The 25,795-nt window shown below is 32.0% G+C and overlaps 1 protein-coding gene across 1 annotated transcript; it reads left to right on the top strand.

The window, feature by feature from the left end:
* The first annotated feature begins 1,293 nt into the window (after positions 1-1,293).
* LOC110998506 lies at positions 1,294-24,638 on the top strand. Its single transcript, XM_022267187.2, has 16 exons — positions 1,294-1,967; positions 2,425-2,549; positions 3,095-3,188; positions 3,680-3,839; positions 4,170-4,397; positions 4,673-4,781; positions 5,057-5,241; positions 5,977-6,081; positions 6,342-6,368; positions 8,914-9,051; positions 10,570-10,725; positions 11,678-11,844; positions 12,531-12,685; positions 14,161-14,421; positions 20,518-20,660; positions 24,464-24,638. The coding sequence occupies exons 1-16, from the start codon at positions 1,294-1,296 to the stop codon at positions 24,605-24,607; spliced, it is 2,871 nt and encodes a 956-aa protein (XP_022122879.2). The 3' UTR covers positions 24,608-24,638.
* The last annotated feature ends 1,157 nt before the right edge of the window (positions 24,639-25,795 follow it).

Here is a 25,795-nt window from a genome sequence, read left to right as displayed (position 1 = left end):
TTTTAATACTAGCTAGTTTAAAAAGTTTTTTGCACTTATAGTTTAATTAGAGAAAGTTTTTAAATTATAATTTTAATATATTCAACGAAAAAAAATTTCGCTGATTCCATTATTTCTGTCATTCTTAGATTAATATAATATATAAAATATAACTAATGTTGGATTTTGCATAACCCATGTAAATTGGGTTAAATTCAGTTAAAATACCATAAATAAGTATTTTGGATATCTTACAATTATTATTTAAATCAAAATCATAATTCGTTTATTTAGTTTAGATCCGTGCATGCATATGATCATCAAAAACGTTTACAAGATCCGCGAAAGAGTAAGACTACACCATCCATTCTCAAAATTACCAGGGGGCCTTGTTCTTGAAGAACGGGCAAGAAACTCAGCAAGTTTTACCCTTCCTCTACATTACAATTATTCAAAGAAAAATGTTATAAACCACAACGTCATTAAAGTTACATAAGTAAAAAATCTGTTTGATCTACATTCACCATTACACACATATTCACAGCACTAGATTGTAAATCAAGTATCAAAACTATTGATCCAGCCAAGGATTTGTGGCGCTAAGCAGCTTACCGCGTGTGTTTTGTCGCGTAACAATAATATACATTAACTGTAGTGCTCGTTTTCAAATATTGTTTGTTTAGTATAAATTTAGAATGTTGTTTATTAAACATCAAGCTAATCAAAAGAATTTTTAAATACCAATTAGCTACCGATAATACGACTATAGCTAGGTACCTATTTTAATTGTGTTTGCTAATAAAATTATTGTTACGTTTGACTCTTTGATGTTCTGATGTTTGTATTTATTCACAATATATACTTTTATTTATATACTACTTTTGTATTATAGTTATAAACAGTGTTCCGTATAACTATTCAAATTGTAACAACCAATTTGAATTAGAGTCAAGAGTATGGTATTAATTTCCCTTTTTTAAGCTAATGGAGTAATAAAACGGGAATAGGCCTAAATAAGAATCTATTTTAAATTTATTATAAACTATGTACTTGTACTTAATGTACGAGGGTGTTGTACTAAACTTAATACTTAGAGACATTTTCGTGCAAAGGTATATTTAAGTAATTATATCGGTATTACAATAGATTAAACGGTATGCTAGCATTGTATTATCTTATTATTTCTTTAAAAATTTTAATAAGATTTTTCGGGCTTTCGAAATAGGCAAATCTATCCCTATATTTAAGGTATTAAAACCTTACATTATTTGCAACCTGCCACTCTGATTACAAAGTTTCTTCCATCGGATCACCATGTTATTGGTACCCGATGTTTTGCTTCCTATCGAATTACTTTTGCAGACATTAGTAGATCATTATCTCAATACATCTTACTGTACAACAGTTATAACTGAAACGCCTTTACAAATTTTACCACAGATTTCACATCACTATATCCTTTTGAATCATAGCCTTGAGGATGTAATACTGGATGCATCAGAGGCTGGATGTTCAGACTTTATCGTACAAATAGGTGAACCTAAAAGATTTTTCTCTGCGCTGGATTATGCAACACATCGCGGTATTTTAAGGCGAAGTGATCGAAAGATAATTTTGTTACCATTAAACAATACTGAGGATGATTTGCTTCTAGATGTGTTGAGAATGAAAGAAAGCAGTTTTGTTGTCAACCTCCTTCTGGTGCTGCCTTCTCCTTCGTCTCATTGCGAAGCTTTCGATTTAGTTACGCATAAGTTTATCGGTCCAGTTGACAACGACATGCCAGTATATCTGGATCGTTGGAATTCTTGTTCGGGGTTTAAAAAATCTGCGAACCTATTTCCTCATGACATGTCTAAGTTGGATGGTAAAAATGTTAAAGTAACATGTTTTACATATACACCGTACGTACTTCTGGATTTGGATCCCGAAATGGTGCCTCTCGGCCGAGATGGTGTTGAAGTCAGGTTAATGAAGGAATTTTGTAGGTAAGCAGTTTGTTAATACTCTTTGAGACGTTTGCTAAATAGAAGCACACGCTTAAACTCTTCTTTCTTTCTTGAAAAATAACCCTATAAGAAGATACGAATTGAATTTTTTATGGCAATAGTTATAATTTTATGCAAGTTTCAAGTAAAAGCTAGGAAAACTAAACGCAATAAAAAATAAAGAAACACATAAAAAAACAAAGGGATAAGCTAGTTAAAAACATAAAATTTACATAAATATTCAATCTTAATATTATTATAGATTATGAAAGAAGATAATACATTATAATAAAATAAAGCTAAAGGCAGGAGATTTTAGTACCGTATACCATTTATACAGATATCGCTATCTATTGTTTTGTGGATTCAGTTTCCGTTTCCGTTCATAGACTCTCAATTGGTCCAATGTGCCATACTTTATCTAATTTCGAGTTATCCTAAATAATAATTGCTTCAGGTGGGTTAACTGCACTATAGAAATAATAAGTGATAACGGTGAAGAATGGGGTGAGGTGTATGAGAATTTCACAGGCTTGGGTGTACTCGGTAATGTGGTCGAAGATCGCGCTGATTTTGGTATAAGTAAGTTTATGGTGTTCGTTTCTTGTACTCGTCTTGTTAAAATAAAATTCCGACAAATATCTTTATAACATATATATACTGTTTAAAAAATAAATCAGTGGCGCAACCTCTTTAGGTCTTGGCCTTAGATTTCTGAATCTGTTTCATGATCCTTTTTTAATCTAATAGGCAAGTAGGTGATCACTATCAGCCTCCAGTGCCTGACACACGTCGTCGTTTTTGGGTCTAAGACATGTCGGTTTCCTCACTATGTTTTCCTTCACCGTTCGAGCAAATGTGCACATAGAAAGAAAGTCCATTGGTACACAGCTGGGAATCGAACCTCGCATGTTGCATGCTGAAGCCACTAGGCCAACACTACTCTATATATATATATATATTGTTTAAAGAGGATTAGAACTATGCTGCGTCGTTATCAAAAAGTTACAGTTAAAGTAAACCAATGGAATAAGAATGAATCTCGTTACATATTAGTATTAAGTTAATATAATTTGATTAATAAACCTCTAACAACGTGGTTTTGAAGGAAATTATTTTTTTCTAAGCTGCTTTATATTCTTGGTATGAGGAATTTCTATATATGGATTTTTCCGGGTATGGTGTACGAACCTCTGTTACATGCATAGCTCCATCTCCAAGGTAAGAATATTTTAAATATTGTGAGTTCTTTGAAAATAATTTTAACTTTTCATTGCAGAATGATGAATATTTTTTTTCATTCATTACAAAAAAAATATATATTAAAAAAGAGAAACACGTTGAATTGATAGCTTCTTCATATATTTTGAACATCAGACCGATCTTGAATTAGATTATCATGATTCATGTGCACTTTTTACTTTTTGTTTTTTTTATACATATATCATATATCAGTTTAGTTTATTTTTATTTCTTTTTGTTTCTGCTAAGTATGTTTTTTTCCTTCTTATTGTATTTGTAATTTTTTTTGCACTTTTGTTGTCTGGAAGAAATCGCTCTAAAGCGATAAGGCCGCAAGTTGTTTTTCATTAAATTAAGTTTAATATATGTTTTTTTACCTTTTATCTAATGCAACAAAGTGTTAATAAATAATAAATAAATATTGACCGGTCGAAATCATGTTATTTTTTTATCGTTGGTGTTTTTTTTAGACTTTTAGCAAGTTGGACAATGCCACTACTACCATTCAGTATTTATATGTGGGTAGGAATCCTGTTTACGTTTATTTATGAAGCCTTTTCATTGTTTGTGGCTCAACATTTTTCAGCGAAAAACATTTTTCTGACCACATTCGGCATCTTGATCACGCAGGTTATATTTCATACTAAACTTTTTATACATACTACTTTAAATTTCATTAAATAAAGTTTAGCTGGGAACATAACTTAGGACCATTGTAATGCGCCAAATAGATTAATAAAGCCCTTGCGTTCAGGAGTACTAAGTGTTATACTGGACACTTAGAATTTTAAAATAAATATAAAATCATTATTATTAAAAAAAAACATCGCCTAAAATACCTTTAAGAACTATAATAATAGGATAAAATAAATATTCAATAGTCGGCCGCGTGCTAGTATTTATTTTGTTTAGAATTATTAATAAATTAATTAACTTCTTATTGAAAACGATTTTTTACAGTCACAAAGTGAGTCAAATTTCAAATCGTGGAGGATTCGAAGCGTGGTAGGATGGATGTTGCTAACTGGCTTGGTGTTAGATAATGCTTACGGCGGTGGACTGGCATCTACCTTCACAGTACCCAGATATGAGCCTTCTGTTGACACTATCCAAGATATGGTGGACAGAAAAGTAACTTGGGCTGCCACTCATGACGCATGGGTGTTTTCCTTGTCTGCGTCCCAGGACGTAGGTTACCTTTGAGATCTTAACGAGGCTTAGTTTACTCATTTATTTACTTTTATTAGTGGAGAAACATTACTCTTATTATGAGACAAGGGGCTACCAAGCAGGGAAGGGTACTCGCTGCTCGGAAATATCTTTATTGGCAGCTGGATCCACAAAGAGGTAGTGCGCGGCTGTGCCTTACATCCCTTAATGCCGCGGTTGATTTTTGACTATGTATTATGTATTTTATTAATATGTTCATTTGTGTAGTACATATTAGTTTTATTTATTTTCAGCCTTTAATCAAACAGTTAGTAAAACAGTTCCACATTTATGAGCCGGAAGAGTTGAGACGTTTAAGTTTTACGAGAAAGGTAGCTTACAGTATTGAGAGACTACCGGCGGGTATGAAATTCATATTAAAATTATACTACTTAGGGCCTGTTTCACAATGTATGGTTAAAGTGCCAAATAGCTATGCAACACATAAATTATTTGTAAGATAAAAGTTCCCAATAAGATACTTCGCATTTCATGACGTATAGCACTATCTGACAGTCGTGAAACGCAAAAATACTATTTATCCTACCAATAAGTAATAAATAGCTTATTTGGAACTTATTGTGAAACAGGCCCTTAGACTAACAGATTTAGATTCATTATTATAATGTATACTACAGGATATTTCGCAATTGGAGAATACATCGATGATAAAGCAGTTCGTGACTTCACAATTCTGGTTCAAGATTTCTACTATGAACTATGTGTGGTTATGATGAGAAAAAGCTCACCTTACACACTCCAAATGAATAAACATATTGGCAGGTTACATGAGAGTGGTTTAATGTTAGCTTGGGAAAGACAGGTACTAGCTTAGAAATAATAGTATATTTATTTATACTTTTTGCACAATAATTAAATAATAATAAAACTTTATTAATTAATAATTCAGTTAACATTAGTAATGAACTTTAAAATTTCAACAACAACGAATTTTGGTGTTCTCTTTATTTTCGTTTACGTTTACAAAGTACTTACATAGAATGGAATATTAGTTTCAATTATAACATGAGTAAAGGAGCCAAAACCATGAAGCAAATGTTGCGTTTTTTGGATTCACGTTAATTCTGCTGAAATATATTAAATATTGTACTTATAAATATTGTATCTATACAATATTTAACTATATACCGTATAGTCTTTTCTTAAAGGTTATAGCGACACTACGGATAGTTCGTTTTTATCTATGTTAAAAAACAATTATGTGATAATCATAAAAACACCTATAACATGTAATTTGGAGAATCAATTTTCATCTCTGGGACAGTGATGATCTTACTTTCACAGTAATTGTATATTTACCCTCAGGATGCTACAGAGATAAATCATATATGGTCTATTTTATGCCTTGTATGATTCTCCAAATAATTAATAGTCAAATGAAAAGGAAAACTAAATCTACTTTCAAGAGCTATCAAACCTTTTTTTCTGTATGAACTTTGATATATTTGAAAGCGCTTAAGACAAAAATCTAACTGATGGTTAGATTTTATTCCGTATCTTTGGTCGAGATTATGATGATTTGTATCGCTTCTCACAGATTGCATTAAGCCTGTTAAATTACAAGGTGCAGATTGAGGTAAAATTCTCAAGATCGAAGAGAGATGTCGAAACTATAGAACCTATCAGTTTCCGCATTGTTCTTGTAAGTTTTTGAGGTTATAATTATTATTAAATATTTAAAATTTAAAATTTATAATAACATAAGTCATTGTCTTAATCTAGAGTTTTGACAGGTATTTTTTTATAGGCTCCTAGGGTCCTAGGTTCACCAAATAATGTTCATTGTGTCGAATAAATTTTAAAATCACTTATGTCTTATGTTTTATTTAAATTAATTAAATTTTAGTTAAATTAATTTAAATATAAAGTTAAAAAATGTTATGTAAATATATAACGTTTCAGGGAGTATTTATTTTGTACGGATTAGGAGTGGTTTTGGCTACAATTACTTTCTTCGTCGAAATAATTTGGAACAAACGAAATCAAATCCGTTTATGAAGAGTGTTTTATATGAAATTATTTATTAAAATTAATGGTTATTGAATTCTTAATTATTATACTATCTTTATATTAAAGTGAATTTAAAGTATACGGCTTTTATTTAAAAAAATATGAACCGTGAAGGATTCAGGATAAGGACAATTATTATACTTAAATTTAGCGCACCACTAAATACAGTTTCACAGAGAGCCATTTGTCATTTACAAAATATATCTGTGGTCATAATGAGTGTCAGATTTTAAAAGTTATCTACTTTATTTATGTAGCCGTGCGGTTAAGCTTTTAACAGTATCATATTGAGTTAATACCACTAACGCTCAATAATGTATCCTTTTTTGAATTCTCTAGACTAAAATTAATAGATCACTCGTCTCATATAAAAATACTTCCAAATAGTAGACAACAAATCATATTACTCAATACTAACTCATGTCTGATATCCATCATACCGTATAGAATTATTAGAATATGAATAGCGCCAAAGTACAAACAACTCATCGCGTAAGCACGAGAGAGGGCGCCACTATAGACAGTAATGAAATTCCTAAATAGTAATTCGTAATAACTAATGTCACCACAGCAGCGCACCGCGTATTAACATTATACTTGTTATATTTAAATTCATATTATACCAGTGAACTTCGCACAAAATCGTATTAAAAAATATACCTATATCTTTTTAATAAAGAAATAATGTTTTGGTTCGGGTGCTTATAATTTGTCACTATTGAAACGTTTTGAAGCTATATTTCATATTTTAAGTCTAAATGAGAGTAACTTTAAATTTCGCGCTTTTATGTCAATATTGTTAGAGTTGCCATTTTAAAAATATACCCATTAATGGAAACTGTAACAACAACAAAACACTTTAAGTTGTATGTTATTATATATATATATATATGTATGAGTCATATATATATATGTATGTGTATATATATGTATATGATTCAGATATAGATTTTTAACAAAAACCAACAATAAAATTTTAATGTAATATTAAAAAAGGTAAGACACGTTAAAATACATATTTGTGTTAAAATTAAAATTTTAAAATTTTAAACAAAAATATCCATATAAAAACTCAACTCTCAACTAGCTACATCGCCCTCAGTTTAGCCAACATTGCGCAACGTGATTGTGTTATTATGTTGGTAGCTATGGTAGAGCGGCGCGGCGGGAAAACCGATCGATACTTCAACTTGTTGAGAGCCGTGAGCGCTTTGCTCTTGTGCTGCAATAGTGACAAAGTTCGTGCACTGATTTAAATTATGTGATTTAAGGTCTTAATATCTCATTATTCTCCAGTTAAAAAATTAAATTAAAAATGGCGTATTTTTACATTGTATTTTTGGCATTATCAGTTGCCTCCATTGGGGTAGTATCTTCAACATTCGTGTGGAAACATCACAATAATGAGGAGTTATCCTTAGTTTTGGAAGAAATTCACGAAAAGTGCCCAAACATTACAAGAGTGTATGCGTTAACCGAACCATCTGTTAGAAATGTTCCCCTTTACGTTATTGAGTTTTCTGATAGCCCTGGTTTCCATCAACCATGTAAGTATCTTTTTAATATTCTTAAAAATGTATCTGCTTTTATTTATTATATTCATAAATTATATATTATATCAGTTACGTTATACTAAAAGCATACATAAAAATAAAATATTTTAATCACAGTATCAATAATTTGCCTATGAATCAATGTTTTTTCACGACATCCCATCAATTTTATTAATTTTACTGGGTGGTAAAATTAATAAAATTGATGATGAAAATTAAAATCGACAGTTTGTTTAAATTCTTTTAATAATAATAAAAAATGTCTAAATTTCGGACAGCAATAAATTGACGATGTATTTTCTTTCTGTATGTTGTAATAATGTTTATTTGCCTTAAATTTTTTTTATAATTTAATATATTAAGTAATTTACATATCCTTCTTTGTTCTCTCTTATTCTCCGGTTCCGCAATCTATTGTCGCGTTTCACGCAACGAGATCTTAAAGAACATTTATATTCTTGGAAATATAAGAAAATACCACGGTTAAAACATTTTGCGTAAATCAACGGGTTTTTCACAATTTTCTAGTAATTTACCGCATCCCAAGTGTTAAAAAAGTAATTACTGTAAGTAAGGTCCTAGCTCCTGATTACAATCACAGATTCAAAATTTTAAAAATGGTTTGCAATTGTACACTGCCTTAGTGAAATTTGTAAAAATATTTATTAAAAATGTACAAAAAAAATTCACAATGTACGTATTTATCGGTTTTGGTATAGGTTCTAAAGTAAATGCGTCCGAGTAAATAGGTACTAACCTATATACATTTTTAAAAATGTTCCTTAAATATTCCCGATAAATTATTTTCTTCTTAAATACAATTCTTTCTATAACATATGGACTATCCTATAGATAAACCAGAAGTGAAGTACGTTGGTAACATTCATGGAAATGAGGTACTTGGCCGAGAGCTTTTGCTGGGTCTCGCAGATTACCTTTGCGAACGATATTTAAACCACGACCGCAAAATTAAGACCCTCATTCATACCACCCGGATTCATTTGCTGCCAGCAATGAACCCTGACGGATGGCAGCTTTCCACTGAAACGGTAAGATTTTTTTACTCACAGTTTGTTCATTAAACAATCAAACAATTTTTCGAAGAAATGCCATGCGCTACTAAGGTACTTTCAAGGGAAGAGCGTACTGATCGATACATTTTCCACTGTGTTCAATAATTTGAGCATACACTAGTGAAGCTTTACAAGACTTCACAAACTAAAGATTATGAAATCTGTGCTGGTATTGCTTTTGATATTTTTTTGTAGTGGTATCAGGTCGTGTGGTATAATAGAAAACCTATATACATAAATGTGTCACGTGTTTTCATATAAAACCTACTTGATTTAATTTTTATAACTTCCTAGCTTCCGTCGAATCTGTCGATTTAAAAAGTAGTCTGGCCTTAGTGTAAAACAACATATTTAACACTACCAAATGTCATCAGAACCTTCAGAACACATCCGGTTCATTGTCGCAATTGTTATTATTTAATATAATGTCAATTCGAATGTAAATTACGTCTATGCAAAAATTTTAATTCAATTTTAAAATGATATGTAATTTATCTTACTTAGGGTCTGATTCACAATGTCCGGATAAGTTCCAAATAAGCTATTTATTACTTATTGGTAGGATAAACGGTATTTTTGCGTTTCACGACTGTCAGATAGCGCTATTCGTCATGAAACGCGAAGTATCTTATTCGGAACTTTTATCTTTCGAATAATTTATGTGTTGCATAGCTATATGGTACTTTATCCATACATTGTGAAACAGGCCCTTAATTAGGAAAGGCTCGAACTAGTAGATGACTTTCTAAAGAATTAATTAAAAAACTAAAATAATTTATCAATCAGATATATATATATATATATAATCAATTTGCTTAAATATTTTACAAGTAATGCTTTTCAAAAATACTCAGAATCCAGGCACTTCAATATAAACTGTTTTTTTTATATTGCCTTGTGCGATCGTCATCGCCGTCACAAAATTGAAATTTCCACTCTTGAGAAACTGTGGAAATTCAAATTTTAAAGTCTCAATTGGATTGTTAAACCATTACCAGTCAAGTCAAGAAGATATATTTATATAGAATAACTAGCTGACCTGGCAAACGTCGTTTTGCCATGTATATCATTTATATTAAAAAATAAGGGTTGATCGTAGAGGGATGAAAAATAGCTGTTGTCCGATTCTCAGACATACCCAATATGCACACAAAATTTCATGAGAATCGGTCAAGCCGTTTCGGAGGAGTTTAACCACAACCTCCGCGACACGAGAATTTTATATTTAAGATTATAATAATAATCCAGCGGTCCTAGAAACTTATACGATATAATATCATGTATATGAGTGTTACACATATGTTGTCGAATTGTGATATTAAACGTAGTAGTGTTTGGAAAAGAAAAATCCATTGCGTAATAGCCGCGATTCGAATGTACGATCTAAGGTTCGTTTGTCGCACGTTTAAACCACTTGGCCGGTGCCAACGGCGTGCTTATATATTAAATATTATTCATATTTAAAAACAATTGTTCATCTATGTTTATTTTTAGGGGGCCAAAGATTATCTCATTGGCCGTAACAACAATCACTCTGTGGATTTGAACAGAAATTTTCCTGATCTTGACGCAATCACATTCGAGTTGGAACGCCAAGGAATTAATCACAATAATCATTTGTTAAGAGACGTCACTCGTCTGACAGCACCGGTAAGTTGATTATGTGATAATATAAATATGGAAAACTAAGTCGGGTTAGTTACAACACTTATACATGAAGATCGGCTGGACTGTCTTCTTTAATTGTTGGCGAAGGATCACAAGAGTGTTAAGGACAAAACATGTTATAGCTACTTTATATGTATAAAGTAAAACTCTATACAAGATTAATTAAGTAAGAAAATCGTTATTTTACAATCCATGGATACCGAATTTTATTTATGCATGTACATTAAAAAATTAACTTATCAACTAAAGAAAATATTTTATTACGATACAACCACATAAGAATTCCTTCTATATAAATAACGCATTACTTTCATCCTATATCATAATACTGCTATATACTTGTAGTTAAAAGCTGCTGTCCTTGCGTTTAATAGAATGGCATATAACTATGAATATTTATCTAATTACTATATTACTATAAACGGTTCTTAATAAAACATCATAACATAGAGACAAATACAAAAATAATCAATACATAATCTCAATAATAAAGCGTACTTTATCGGATGTAATGAGCACCAAAACGGATAAAATAGAGATAACAAGTTAAATAGAAATTCATATATTTAAACCACCAACTAGCAGCAATGCAATCTTTTAAGATCTACCCTCTGGATTCTGGATCTGTTTCGTCATCATTTGGTTTTTGTCTAATTAACAAGTTTGTTATCAGCCTTCTGACATGCCGTTGACTTTTTGGCATATGACATGTCAGTCTCCTAACGATGTTTTCCTACACGACACGCTCGAAATAATCTGAAATGTCATATAGACAGTAAGTTCTTTCGTAGACAGAATGCCGAAATTTTGAAAAAAGAATGGTCACAAATCATGACTAATGAACACGAAATAAATCAGAGACAGAATCGAATTTAGAATTAAACATATTAAAAAAATATGAATTCCTTGTGAAACTATTAGTCATTATTCTTAGGTGGAGCCCGAAACACGGGCTGTAATAAGATGGATGATGGCTGTACCATTCGTGCTTAGCGCAGCTCTCCATGGTGGAGACTTGGTTGCCAATTACCCGTACGATGAAAGCAGAAGCGGGGCTCCCGTTTCAGAGTATTCAGCCAGTCCTGATGATGATACTTTCAGGTAATTAATAAAAACGACAAGCTTTAATGTTACATATTCATGTTTTGCGTTTTTATTGTATGATGTAGCAGTGATACCAACTCCTATAGAATGTTCCCCTAACATTACATTTTCTGCCTAGTTTTTATGACTTTTTTGTTTTTTTTTCAATATTTATGCAGTGATTAATATCCGATTATTATTATCGATTCCGACCATTCTATTCCGTTTTGGGTTACTCTCATTTCTGCAAATTCAAATTACATACATTATATATTAGAAGCTTACAGGATATAAAGATAGATTTGAATTGTTGTCAATCCAGTTGCAAGCAGATATCAATTGGCTACTTAGATTTAATCTTGATAACAAGATCTTCAAGATTTCAACCCCAACACAACTACCTACGGACTCTCAAAAAAAAAAATATGAGTAAAAATATGAGAAACAATAAAAAAAATAATTTTAATTTAAATTTAATTTAGATCTAACAAACTCGTTATTATTTACTCGTTGTTATTATATTCGTTAATATTTTCTTGAATGATTTCTATAAAAATGTAAATATGCATTAAAGTTCATTAAATATTTCTGATTTAAAATAATAGGATTACACTTATTACCACTTATTAATTTCTGGGATTTTTTTGCTATATCTTTAAGACGAAAGAATTCGAATTTGTTCTTTATTTTATAATGTATTTTAGGGAATTAGCGATGACATATGCCGAGTCCCACGCAGATATGGCAGATCCAAGACGGCAGGGATGCCGTGTCTCCAACAGTGACGATTCAACCTCATACAACTTCGGAAAACAGGGTGGAGTTACAAACGGGGCGGCTTGGTATAGCTTGAAAGGGGGTGAGTATCATTTTATTATGCAAGTGTGTTTATGTATACTGATTTATGAAATAGGTGGTTATTCTGTTCCGCTCGCTTCTGTTAGGAAATACTTGTTACATCTGTTCTATTCTATACAAATTTATAAATTAACTGTTTAATTCAATAATAAAACGTTTCGGTCTATAAGTAGAGTTGAAACAAAGGTTTACGAAGAAAAAATTTTCTCGTAGAATTTTTGTTTGTAAACTTTCGATAAACAGTCTACAAACAGGTCATTTTACATATGTGATTCAGAAATTCCAGCAAATTACATTTAAATTACTCTATGGAGATTTTTCTTCAATTTTAAATTATCCAGTTATGTATCTACTTTGGGATTTTACCAATATAATTAGAATAAGGAAGGTCTGAATGTCAATGAAATAATAAAATATTATTAATAGGTCGCAAAAAATCTTTGCAAAAAAAACACGATAAGCTAGTATTAAATATATGAATTCCTCTGAGCTGTCAGATAGTGACAATATCTTATGGACATAAACGAATAATTGAAACTCGTCGTTTTTCTCCGTAGAAATAAGTTTAAAAAAAAATACGTTTATTTTGGAACATAAGGTCATCATGGTATCACTTATTCCACGTCATTAAATTCGAGCCTGTTGGCATCCCTGTTAGACTCGTACAAGCGATGGAAACCTTAAACATTTTTAAATACGGTACAAACAAGCCCATGAAAAAGCCAAAAAAGCAGATACCACAGCCCACGGGAAACCATGCGTTGCCCGCCTTTAACAATCCTTCCCTTACTTTCTTTTTTATACACTACAAGGTCTTATCTCTTAAAGAAGACCTCCCTAGCACCTCTACTAATCCTTACAGCATCACTGTAATGTCAACAATGTACCTAATGTGGACAGTAAAGAGAAGAATCGAAACTAAATTGCCTGATTAAGATCGTCCTTTGTTTCTTGTTGATTGATGTTTCCCTTAACGGGAAGTTATAATCATCGTGCACTGACATTTACGATTATATCGCTAGCCATGAGTTTAAGCATGCTAATTCAATGTTAAACTTTTCTTTCAAATGTAAATAAGCAAACATTTGGCAAAACCGGTTAGAACTTGCCTACGACCTTGCTATAGGCTATTATTTATATTTCAGAGGAGTACAAAAAATTTACATTGATGAAATCCGGTAAATTTTAAAAAGCAAAACAAGAAAATATATGTACTTAAAGATGAATATTGTTGGTTAAATTAAAAAAATAATCTACATCGTATCGGTAGAATGTCACGTTAAGTTCTATAAATAGATTCTTTCACAGATTAGAAACGAAAAATCGGTAATAAATGACAGAGTTTGTTAATCATTCAAATATATTTTAATATTTAAATTTGGAAGCATGATCCAGTTTGAAAATAGAAACTTGCATAATTGAATGTATACTGTATGACCTTTAAATAAGATTTTAATTTCGTTAAATTTGTTCCAGGTATGCAAGATTTCAGTTACCTAGCAACCAATGCATTCGAAGTGACCCTAGAACTCGGTTGTAAGAAATATCCTCCAACGGAAGAGTTAGAAGAAGAATGGCACAAAAATCGCGAAGCATTACTTGCGTTCATGTGGAAAGCTCATATTGGGATAAAAGGGATAGTTGGTGATGACTCTGGATTTATTAAAAACGCAATCATATCTGTGGTAAACATTACGGGACCGGTGCCGAGACCAATTCGACATGACATAACTACAGGTAAGAAAATTCGAAATTTAAAAATATGCCAGAGTAATTCGATTTTTGAATTTATACGTTTTATTGGTAGGTTAGTTTTTTTACTAGCGGATTATTGAGTAATATATTGGGACCGACCATGTTTTATTTTATTTCTCACTAATATAGTTTTACTTAACTAAAAGTAAGCTTTGCTCTAAATAGGGAATACTTCTTTTAGTAATTTATTTACGCATTTACACCTGAAATGTTATGATAGGCTCCGCGTCCGTATGCAGTATTATTCTAGGCTAAAGAGCAGTGTTGGCTTAGTGGCTTCAACGTGCGGCTCTCATCCTTGAGGTCGTAGGCTCAAAACACTCGCTCGTACTACTATTTTAATCAAATCTTCGTTTTTAAAATAAATACAAAAATTTAAAATTAAACTTAGCATATATACATACATATTTATCCTCTTAGATAATGTATATGCAAACAATATCACTCATCCTGTTACTGCATTGTTCTGATATAACATGAGCTTCGATATTAGCTATTGTCATGTATGTCACTTTAATATGATACGTTTAGTGATTTGACCGGCCGATTGCCGCTACTGTTAGCAAAATCAAAAAGCGGCTCGCGATTAATATCAATATGTTATTCGTTAGATTGTTGTTCTTGGAGTAACTTGTTCATTTATTAAAATAAAATATTTGCATATAATCTCCTCATGTCTCATTAAATATATATGTTTTGATCGATTATTTTTTTCTTTGAAACAATTGTTGCCGTACTCTTGTTTTGTTTAGTAGAATCGACCTATCATTACCTAAGATCTAAAAAAAATCTTATTAAAAGAGGCTGACTTGAATTAGCTTCGTGAGGTAATTTAAAAATAAACTGCCATTTTTATTTCATTATGTATTTGGACAATAAAATTATATTTCAACCTTGGCATTTAATTTTAAATGGGAATAGTAGTGATGTATATATTTTTTCTTTTTGTTCTTATAAAAATCAGTACAAATATAAGAAACTATGGAACAGCTTGATTTAGTAAGCAAAATTTATTTTATGACAAATTTTAGCCTACTATTATTGCAAGTAACTTATTAATTTATGTAGCAACAGCAAAATAATAAATAGAAAAAAAAACGTGAATTTCATTTTAAATTGTATAGGTATAGTAATAATATTTTTTTGTACTTTTAAAAATCAATACAAGAAATTACGGAAATAGATTGATTTAGTAAATAGATAAAGTAAAAATATTGTTGTAACTGTGTGTCTGTGAGACAGTTACACAGACTGTTTAAATTATATTTTATTTAAGTAATTTTCCACACGTACTTTCTCAGTTAGAAATTGAGAAGAATATTCGATAATTCCTATACGGTAACATTTGTTGACATAGGATTATGTAGGTCACATAATATTACTTCACCGATTTTGTCACGTATCATATCAGGCATATTTACACCAACGCAGATTTCATACTTAAAATGTTTTACTATATTGTGAGTGAAGGACAGTGACATTATTTTATTAAATAACCATTATTAAAGATATCATATGTAGTTGAATATTTTTGTATTTATACGTTTCAGTTAGACAATCAAAATTAAATTCATATTCCTCTCCTGCCATAAAAAATAAAAAACTTGACGTGGCCAATGTTTTCATAAATAATTACAGTCAATCTATTATTATTATTTATCTTTATTAATCTATTGTCACATCGAAGGGACTTATATCTAGTCGTAAAAACCGATAGTCGTAACAGCTGACGTTATTATTAAGAACCTAATACACAGCACGCGTAATCATAGAAGATGGAGAAGCATGAAACCCTAACATTGCTCTGAACTCTTGCTAACAGCGTCGTAGTTTTAGGCAGAGATATCTTAGAATCGGGTAAATTAAAAAAACAAATACAAAAGAGAATGTATCGTATTATCACTCACATATACGCCTCGTCTAAAGGTGGGTACTGACCAACGTTACAAGGTGTAATGTAACATTTGCATCGAGCGTGTTACGCATCGAGCATGTTACGCAGTGTCCTTTAAATCGACGTAACATGCTCGTCAAACTCTGTGCTCCGCTTTCGCCGCCAGTTCACTCCATCTAGATGGCCGACAGCGAGGACGTATTGGGATCTTTGATTCTACTTAGTTATTGTTTCATCTAGTGTTGCCCAAATGCAAGACCAAGACGAGACTTAGACCAGTCTTGGTATTGGTCTTGCGTCAATACACCTGGTCTTGATCTTGGTATTGGTATTGCGCTCTCAGTCTTGGTCTTGGTCTTGATCTTGCAGCAAGAGTCTCGCAAGTCTCGCAAGACTTGCAAATACCTATTAGCCTATTGCTATTTATTCGTCACTTATGTCAAATTGTAAACATCCACTCCGAAAGCAATAAGAATTTAGAGTACCTAGCTAGGTAAATGGGCGAGAATAATAAATAAGATAGACTCGAAGCGAAACTCAATTAGAAATGACTGAAATTGAAATAAAAACTCATATTTATAAGCACACAAGCCGAAGACCGACAAAGAAAAATGCGGCATTCTTTGATAGATAGAATAAATCTTTGAAAGATTAAAAACAGAAGTATCAGAATCAAAATCAAATAGGTTTTGTGCCTACGCAAAAATAAAGTGTAGATAATTATGCAAATAATATTGTTTATTATGTTCCTTTTTTATTGGAACTATACGTTGCCTGCTGTTTTTATGGAGGTTACTAGCTACTAGAGTAGATACGATAGAAGTTGATAAACCGACACTGCAAATCTCGATTTTTGGAAATGTGTGATTTTAAAACCAAATGCGTAAAGCAATATGACGTCGCTCATATTTGGAGTTTTTCCACGTTTCAAATTTGTTTAAATCACCCACTATCGAGACAGCGTGTCAAATGCTGTGATACACTTGTTGCAAACCGCGGCGTCTTTGACGGTAAATTATCAAATATGTATTTATTTATTTATTTATTTATTGGGAAACCAAACAGAGACATCCTTAATAAAAACAAAGTCAAAAATAAAAAAATACAAACACACTGGATGCCTCCACAACAGGTTACACTTATATATGATACAAAAAATAATACATGACAACAACACACATAAAAGTAATATAAAGTTAAGACATTAAGAGTTGCTTTATTCTATTCTTAAACAAGGCAGTAGTGGAGTGCGAAAAAGGGTCAATGTTTTTGATTGAATCTAAGGAAGAACACATCCTGTGAAGAGGCTCGCGGAACCCAATGTTGGTTCTGGGAGTCTGAAAATTAAAAGTTCTATGTAAGCGTAGAGACCTGGCAGGAACATTAAATGGTATGAGTTCAAGAAGATCTGAACAACTTATTTCATTTACGCATATTTTTCTCACTGTGACACAATCTATTAGATTACGCCTAGTACTCAGAGAAGGTAATTTATATCTTTTTAAAAGTTCCTTGTAATTAGCCCTACCACTATTCATCCGATAATTTAAAATGCGTAAAAATTTCTTTTGTACAGCCTCCAGTTGTGCGACATATATAGCGTAATGCGGATTCCAGATTGGACAGGCGTACTCCAACTGGGATTGCACGAGCGTCCTATAAAGGTGGATGTATGTGGTTATGTCTTTGAAGGGTCTGGTGACTCGTGTTATGAAACCTAACATGCGGTAGGCTTTATTAATAATTAAGCCTGTGTGCTTATCTAGGGTTAATTTGGAGTCAAAAAGGACACCAAGATCCCTTACAGACCGCACACGTTCGAGGGCATGGTATCCAAGGGTGAAGTTGGCGGTGATTGTGTTATGTGTTTTTCTTATAAACACGATATGCTGACACTTACTATATTTCAAGAATAATTTGTTTATTTGGCAGTAGTCATCAAGCCTATCGAGATCCTCCTGGATAAGTTTCCCGTCAGAAATGTAGGTATATAATACACCGACCGACCAACAGTTTATTCGCAGAACGTCACATTTTCCCAATCAACCTTGAACCTTATTTCTCTAGTGATAAAGTTGAAAATTTGATAACGCCCAAATCTCAGTTTGTCCTAACTGCAAGACGCAAGAGTATTGCAGGCTTAAGTATTGTCTTGCTCAAGTCTTGCAGGCTTCAGTCTTGGTATTGGTCTTGCTACGATAAGGCGGTCTTGGTATTGGTATTGGTCTTGCAAAAATGCAAGAACAAGACCAAGACTGCAAGACCAAGACCGATTTTGGGCAACACTAGTTTCATCCAAGTGAAGAAAAAGAAAAAACGTTATTGGGTTCCACAACAGTGTTTCTTCTTTGTATTTTTCAATAAAATACAAAGTTTTTTCTTTGTTCCACTCCATGCTTCTTGAAACTTGATATAATTACGAGAGGAACAACCGGTGATCACTTGCGATGTCCACATGCACTCGCAACGGCGTACTGACTGAACCGCATAACAGTCAAAGGATTCGTCAAAAAACCGACAGGCGGCTGGAGCACTCGAGGCGAGCAACGAGCGGCTCGTCGCTCGCTGGTTTCCCCGTAACACGACGTACTGACTGCACGAATGCTCGCTGTGAAACTTGTTACATTACACCTTGTAACGTTGGTCAGTACCCACCTTAAAGAAAAGTTCGTATTTAAAATTTGTATTACTTGTTTGGAAATCATAATAGTATTCTTACCTCGTTTTGTGAGGACATTAGATGCATTAAGATTCATACTGCTATGTCACCACAGAGGGCGTTGCAGTAGGTACGATTCTGTGCCAATACTAATAGATTTATATATAAATTATAACTAGCCAAGCAAAACTTATTCGTTAATTGAAAGATGGATCTTTCAATGCCGTGAGTTCTAACGCCTCCATGGAGCTGTGTATGTTTTCGATGTAATAATTCTTACGTATATAACGTTACATATATTAGGTATAAAGTACCGACAGATGTTGTCTTGTATGATATTTCAAGCGATTAGGATATTAAACAATGTATGAAAATACTGCCAGCTGCCTGGCAGATTTGTAATCGTACAGTGTACACAGGGCGCAATACAAATTTAAAACGCGAAATTCAAATTGATCTATCCGTTTTTCAGAAGTTCAGTGACATACACACGTACAGTAGAATTATTTATATAATAAATAATTAATTGCCTAATTACTATCGGCTCAAACCTAAATTATACTTGTATTATGTGAGTTCCATCGCTTAATTTAACAGCGTTATAATTTATATGTCAAAGGCAGAGTTTACGAGGTTCCACTTGTCTGGTTATCATAATACTAAATGTGTTATTTTGCAATTCATAAAAATATTGTCCTTGTTATAATAGCAGTAGTTTCATATTTATTCTTATTTTATAGTATTTTACTCGACACCTGAAATATGATTTGGACAATAGCTTATCTAATCTGTCCCTATATTGGAGCTTATCAATTAGCAATCAATCTAGATAATATTTAAAAGCTGTATCGGTAATAGTAATAACGGGCAAAAACTAAGTACTTGGGGTGAGAATGTAAACCGGAAGACATTATCTCTATCCGATTAACAGCATCTCTAGTTCGATATTTAAAAAAATAACGGAGAGTTTATTACCAGTTCTTCTTGTCCGTTGTACGCCCTTGGTTTGAGAACTGGCAGTAAATTTAAAAGCAGTTTTCTGGCCTTAATAAGTAGACATTGCGTGGGCGCGATTTATTACATCACGTTAACCAATTCGTCCGTTTAACCAATCTCTATCGAACGCAACGTTTTGTCTTGCGTGTTTTGTTTTGCATTAATTGACGTTATTCGAAGTCTTTATCTGATTTATATTCTTAAACATACTTAGTACATAAACTTTATAGAAAATCAAAATATTATTTATTCATATAACTTAATTTTATGAAGGTCAGTTGAAAAATATATGCTTTGTATTGTCTTTTATTAACATAACTTTTACACATAAAGAACACTTTTTAATGGATATCTGTAGGTACCCTTATAATTATTTTACATAATTTTAAATATTTCCGACGTTTCGCGTGCTTTAAAATTATGTAAAATAATTATTTAAATCGTGAAGTTTATTTAAAAAATATTGCCAATTAATTTAATAAGCAATAATATATTAGAGTCGTATGAAATATCCATACCTAATTTTAAGGTGACTACGGCGACTACTACCGCCTCCTTACCCCGGGCCACTACGAGGTGACCGCCATTCATCCTGGATACTTTTCCGTGTCACGAGTGGTTACTGTACCGCATCATCAGACCTCTGCCAGGATCCTGAACTTCAAGTTAGAGGTAAGATTTCAATTATTTTAAGACACAAAATTTATGTCTAACTTGACTATTTAATCACCTTCCTAGAAATTATAGATCACTGACGTGAATTTTTTTTAAGGGGAAGGTGGTTAAATTTTTAAAGGCCTTTATAAAGTGGGCGTGTATCTAGATTATAAGTTTGACACCAATTCTAAATAACTTACCTATTATTATGACATTATGTTAATTATATGACATTATAAAATTAATATGACATTTGCATGCCTATTTATGTATCGCGTATTTTTATAATTAATGTATCTAATTGTATCACTATCATAGCAAATAAACGAATTCATTTAATTTCAAACATTTGTTTATCCCATAGTAATTTAATTTGATCCCCAAGTGGTTTTTGAGAAAGTTTCGAACTTAATACAACTTTTTTTTTATTTCATGCAATGAATTGTCTCGCGATGCGGAATAAATAAATTAATATTCCTAACTTAATTTATTAAGCAGTACTTTGGCTTTGAAATCATTGACCTTAATCATTTCCACTGTATGAACTTCCTTTGATGAATTGATAAAACTAGATTAGGAAGATAATTCATAAAAATTAAATAAGTCTATTATATAAATTAGTATATTATTTTGTTAGTAAAAATGATTGTCTATTGTCTTGAAACCGCTATACTTTATAAATCTTTAACCATTATTAGCGGTAATAAAATAAATAATATATATGCATTAAATTGAATGATTTACGAGACTAATAAAAATATTTATTGCAACACACACATACATTGTATTATATATTATAAGAGTGGTTGTCTGGAAGAAATCGCTCAAAAGCGATAAGGCTGCCAGTTGCTTTTCATTAAATTATGTTTAATATTTTCCTTTTATGTAATGCAACGAAGTGTTAATAAATAAGTAAATAAATACATTAATAATAATAATTAATAAGTTATTCATGTAAATTAAAAAAAAAAAGTTTGGTGCCTGTGGCAGTGTACTTTTAAAAATACCCCGACCTTAGAGGTTTTAACAGAACTGTTTTAATTACTTAAATATTCTTTGCTGTATTTAATTTTAAAATCGGTATATTATTTTTTTCTTTACATAAAAAATATAATTGTTTCCCCTGGTTGATATAGTTTCCTTGGTGTGCGGCTGTGTAATTTTAATGCCCGATAGTTAAATAAAGATTTAAGTATAATTTTTTTGATTGAAGGCTTATTATAAAAGTTATATGCTATAATAATACATAATAAATGAATTATTTCCATTTGGGTACAGCTTGGTTAAAATTTCAGTATATCCAACTCTTTCTATTTTAAGTAGAGACTAAAGAACTCCACTTGCTACGGTCCTGACAGACCTATACCAGACCAGATTCAACGATAATCGTTCATTCTACTTTTTTGATTTTCACCAATGCCCAATGGATGGATACTTTTAATTTGCCCCTTCTCTAAACTCTACAAAGATCGTAAAATCCTTAAGATTTCCTCCAATGGTGCCTTTGTTGTGGTTAAGAAAAATAAGTAGATTTAATTCTTGGTTAAATTTCTTGTACATACATAATTATAAATTGTTTTGTCACGTTTATCCACCATTCCTGTCGTTCCCTTCCTCCTATCTCCAATGAGAAGTTTCAAATATTTGATTGATTGTTCTTGTGAGTGGAACTAGCTTGTATGGAACAATTCATCTATAACTCATAGTTTATCATAGATAAGACATAATATTCTCTTTGTTACATACATCAATATATTAAGCATATTAACACGTTCATAAATCGCGTTCCAATATGTAATTAATTTCCGTGTTTCAGTTCGGTAGTTCCCGTTCAACTTTCATAGTAGCCTTGATCTATAAAGGGCATTCTGAATTACGTGATTGTTGTAACGAATATATAAATAGAATCGTGTGTTGAGGTTTTTAAAGACAAGTATAGATTTATGGCAATTTAAATTTCGAATATAATAAAAATTTTAATACTTCCTTCGGTGCCATTGATCAGAACCTCATGACGGGTTCCCAACGTAAATAAGAAGGCTTTCTCCAGTTTCTCTATGTAAAGCTTTCTTTCTTCTTTCCCTTCCTGCTAAGGCTTCTATCTTCCATCCGCCCAGGGATATTGTCTTAAGATATATGAATATGAACTGCACACTACATTATATACGTATTTTCACTTAAAAATCTGTTTCATGAATGATTAACGTGATATGATATGTATATAATAACTTGAGGATCCGTATAATTTTCGTTTCGATCATAAATAAAATAGAGCTTATTTAGTAGAACGGCATAATTTTGAGTTTATCTATTGAATAACACCCATTCAATCGTACGAATAGCATCTAAACGAATACGTACTATAAAAGTCTAAAATAAGCTAAGCATTGTGACTCCCACAAAACGCTTTGGATTATGATATCATGTCTTTGTTATGTTCTCAAATAAAGGGTATTTCTTCAGGTCCTTCAAGAAAAGAGCGTACCAATTCTTGAAAGGCCGGCAATGCACTCGCGAGCCCTCTGGCATTGAGAGTGTCCACAGGCGGCGGTATCACTTAACATCAGGTCAGGCTCCTGCCCGTTTGCATTTGCCTCTATAAAAAAATAAAATAAATAAATCTTAAAGCTCAAAGCATACACTATGTCATCATAGATTATATAAAAGTACTTCAGTACTTGACGTCACTGCCATCAATACCATCGTGGAGCTATTTATTTTCAGCCCACGCCTTTATTTTCATCCTACGTAACAACCAAGTTTTACGTAGGCATTGACGTCACAGTCTCAATTTTGCCTTGCTTTTCCTCTAACCGCCCACACTTGATAGCTAAGCCGATACAAGATCTTGGCATTCATTATTTTCCTCCTATAACCCATCGAAGTAGAACTAATATGTTATAATAAGAATAATTATTTATTTATTCAAGCACTCAATCATAAGTCCATCTGATTATTAAATAAAATAAATCAGTGGCGCTACAACCTCTTTAGATCTTGGCCTCAGATTTCTGAATCTGTTTCATGATCATTTTAATATTTAATAGGTATGTAGGTGATCAGCCTCCAGTGACACACGCCGTCGAATTTTTTGGATCTAAGACATGTCGGTTTCTTCACGATGTTTTCCTACACACTTCGAGCAAATGTTAAATGCGCACATAAAAAGAAACTTCATTGGTGCACAGCCGGGGATCGAACCTACGACCTCAGGTATGAGAGTCGCACGCTGAAGCCACTAGGCCAACTCTATCTGGTTATTAATGTTTTAGTTAAAATATTGTTCTAAACATTATATTAGTGTGTATACAGCAGTGTTGGCCAAGTGGCTTTAGAGTGTGAGTCTCATCCCTTACTTTTTTTTGACCGTACTTTGTGCCTATGTGTGCATTAGACAATCGCTCGAACGGTGATGGAAGACATCGTTCAGAAACCGCGCGTACCTTAGATACAAATAGGGTCATCACATGTGTCAGGCACAGAAAGCTGAGCTTACCTGTCAGAGACAAAAACAAATAATCACGACTACGGCCACAGATGCAGACATCTGAGGCCCAGAACTAAACATTTTGTAGTGCCATTAGATTTTTCGAACTATGATTTTTGGTTCCACATAGGTAAGGTTATGCCACCAGGAAATTGTTTTAATTTCTAAAACACACTTAGTCTTTTCCATTCTCCATTATGGACACTTGAAGAACCTTGGCAATCCATATTTAAATTGTAACGTTAGCATATAAGTGTTCTCATGTAAGTGACTAATGTCTATTATGAGAAATTTATTCTTCTTCAAACCTAACCTAAATTTATGTTTTCAGCCGAAGACGAGTTGGTTCGACGACTACACAACTTACGGATCATACCCGTACGGACTACACGATGGTCAGCCAAGAATTTATAAGCGATCTCTTTACGAACAAGTCACCAACATAATGCTAGAGAAAAAGGACACGAAACATTAGATTTATTAAATAATTTATTCATAAATGTGTATTAAAGTGTTTTCTTTCGCTCAAAATCGTTAAAAACTATATTTTTCAACGACGCCAAATCCAATATATTCTAAAAAGTTAAAAGTTAAAACGATTAAATATTAATCATATAATCAGCTGGGTACAAAACGGTTTATTGAAAAAGCGATTCCATTCCAGTCATTTCATTTCGTAACGTACGAAATCTCAGATAATAAAATCTCCTATTAAAATCTTTGATATGTTGAAATCCATCAGAAATCTGGAGGAAACATATAAGCTAGATTTGCTGAATAAATATTCTATGTATTTCTTTTAGTATTTTTAAAACCTATATCCTAAAAAAAACATCTTCCTAACTACTCTAATATCAACTATTTATTGATAAGAAAGGTTTAGAAAATATGGTTTTCACATGTATTTGTCAATTAATTTAAAGTTATCGCTTCGTTGCTAAAGTGTAATCCAAACAAAAAGTGAAGCGACATCAATGAAACAAAATGTACTATGTACTGACAAAATAATAGAGAATACTTATGACAGAAAATACGTTATTATCTATGCAATATCCTTAGCACAAACAATACATCTTTTCTAATAAATGGTAATAGTATATTAATAGAGGTTTGTTCCAAATATGGCCATGAATCAATTTTTATGAGCGATACGAGGACGTTAGACCTAAACGGATAAAGGAACATTCAGCATTTGAAAGGTATTAATGAATTTGATGTATACGTAAATAGTCGTATACGTAAAGTACGTGCTAAGGATGTTTCATATCGTCTACAATTCAAGAAATCTTTAACTTAACGTCAAAGTTGTTTGATTAATTAGATCTCCATAGCCAATGTAACGTTTCTATTCATACCAACCATCTAATATCCCAGAAAATAGTTTCTTTAGCGTCCCTTTATAGGATTTAAACTGTATGCTGCCTCTTATACTCACACTTTTTGTTTAACTAAAGAGTGCTTATTAGCTACAACAAACTCAATTTTAAATATAGTTTAACTGTTAAACATGTTTTAATTATTTAATTTGTCAGATTTTATTATCTATATTTATTATCACTTCCAATTTACATTGTACAGTAGTATTTGAAATAACTTCGTACAATAATTTAATAGTCAAATGTTTAATACATTTTAATGTGCATGAGTGTGTTTTATTTCCCTT

Source organism: Pieris rapae, chromosome 12 (genome assembly GCF_905147795.1).
Source record: "Pieris rapae chromosome 12, ilPieRapa1.1, whole genome shotgun sequence".
Lineage (NCBI taxonomy): Eukaryota > Metazoa > Arthropoda > Insecta > Lepidoptera > Pieridae > Pieris > Pieris rapae.
This window is presented reverse-complemented; position numbering and strand designations above follow the sequence as displayed.

Excerpts from the sequence above, each read along its gene's own strand:
- LOC110998506 (XM_022267187.2), top strand. The coding sequence starts at position 1,294 with ATGTTATTGGTACCCGATGTTTTGCTTCCTATCGAATTACTTTTGCAG. Across the intron at positions 2,550-3,094 it reads TCGCGCTGATTTTGGTATAA|CTGCTTTATATTCTTGGTAT; the intron begins GTAAGTTTATGG and ends TTTTTTTCTAAG. Across the intron at positions 6,369-8,913 it reads TTATTTTGTACGGATTAGGA|CTTTTGCTGGGTCTCGCAGA; the intron begins GTGGTTTTGGCT and ends CTTGGCCGAGAG.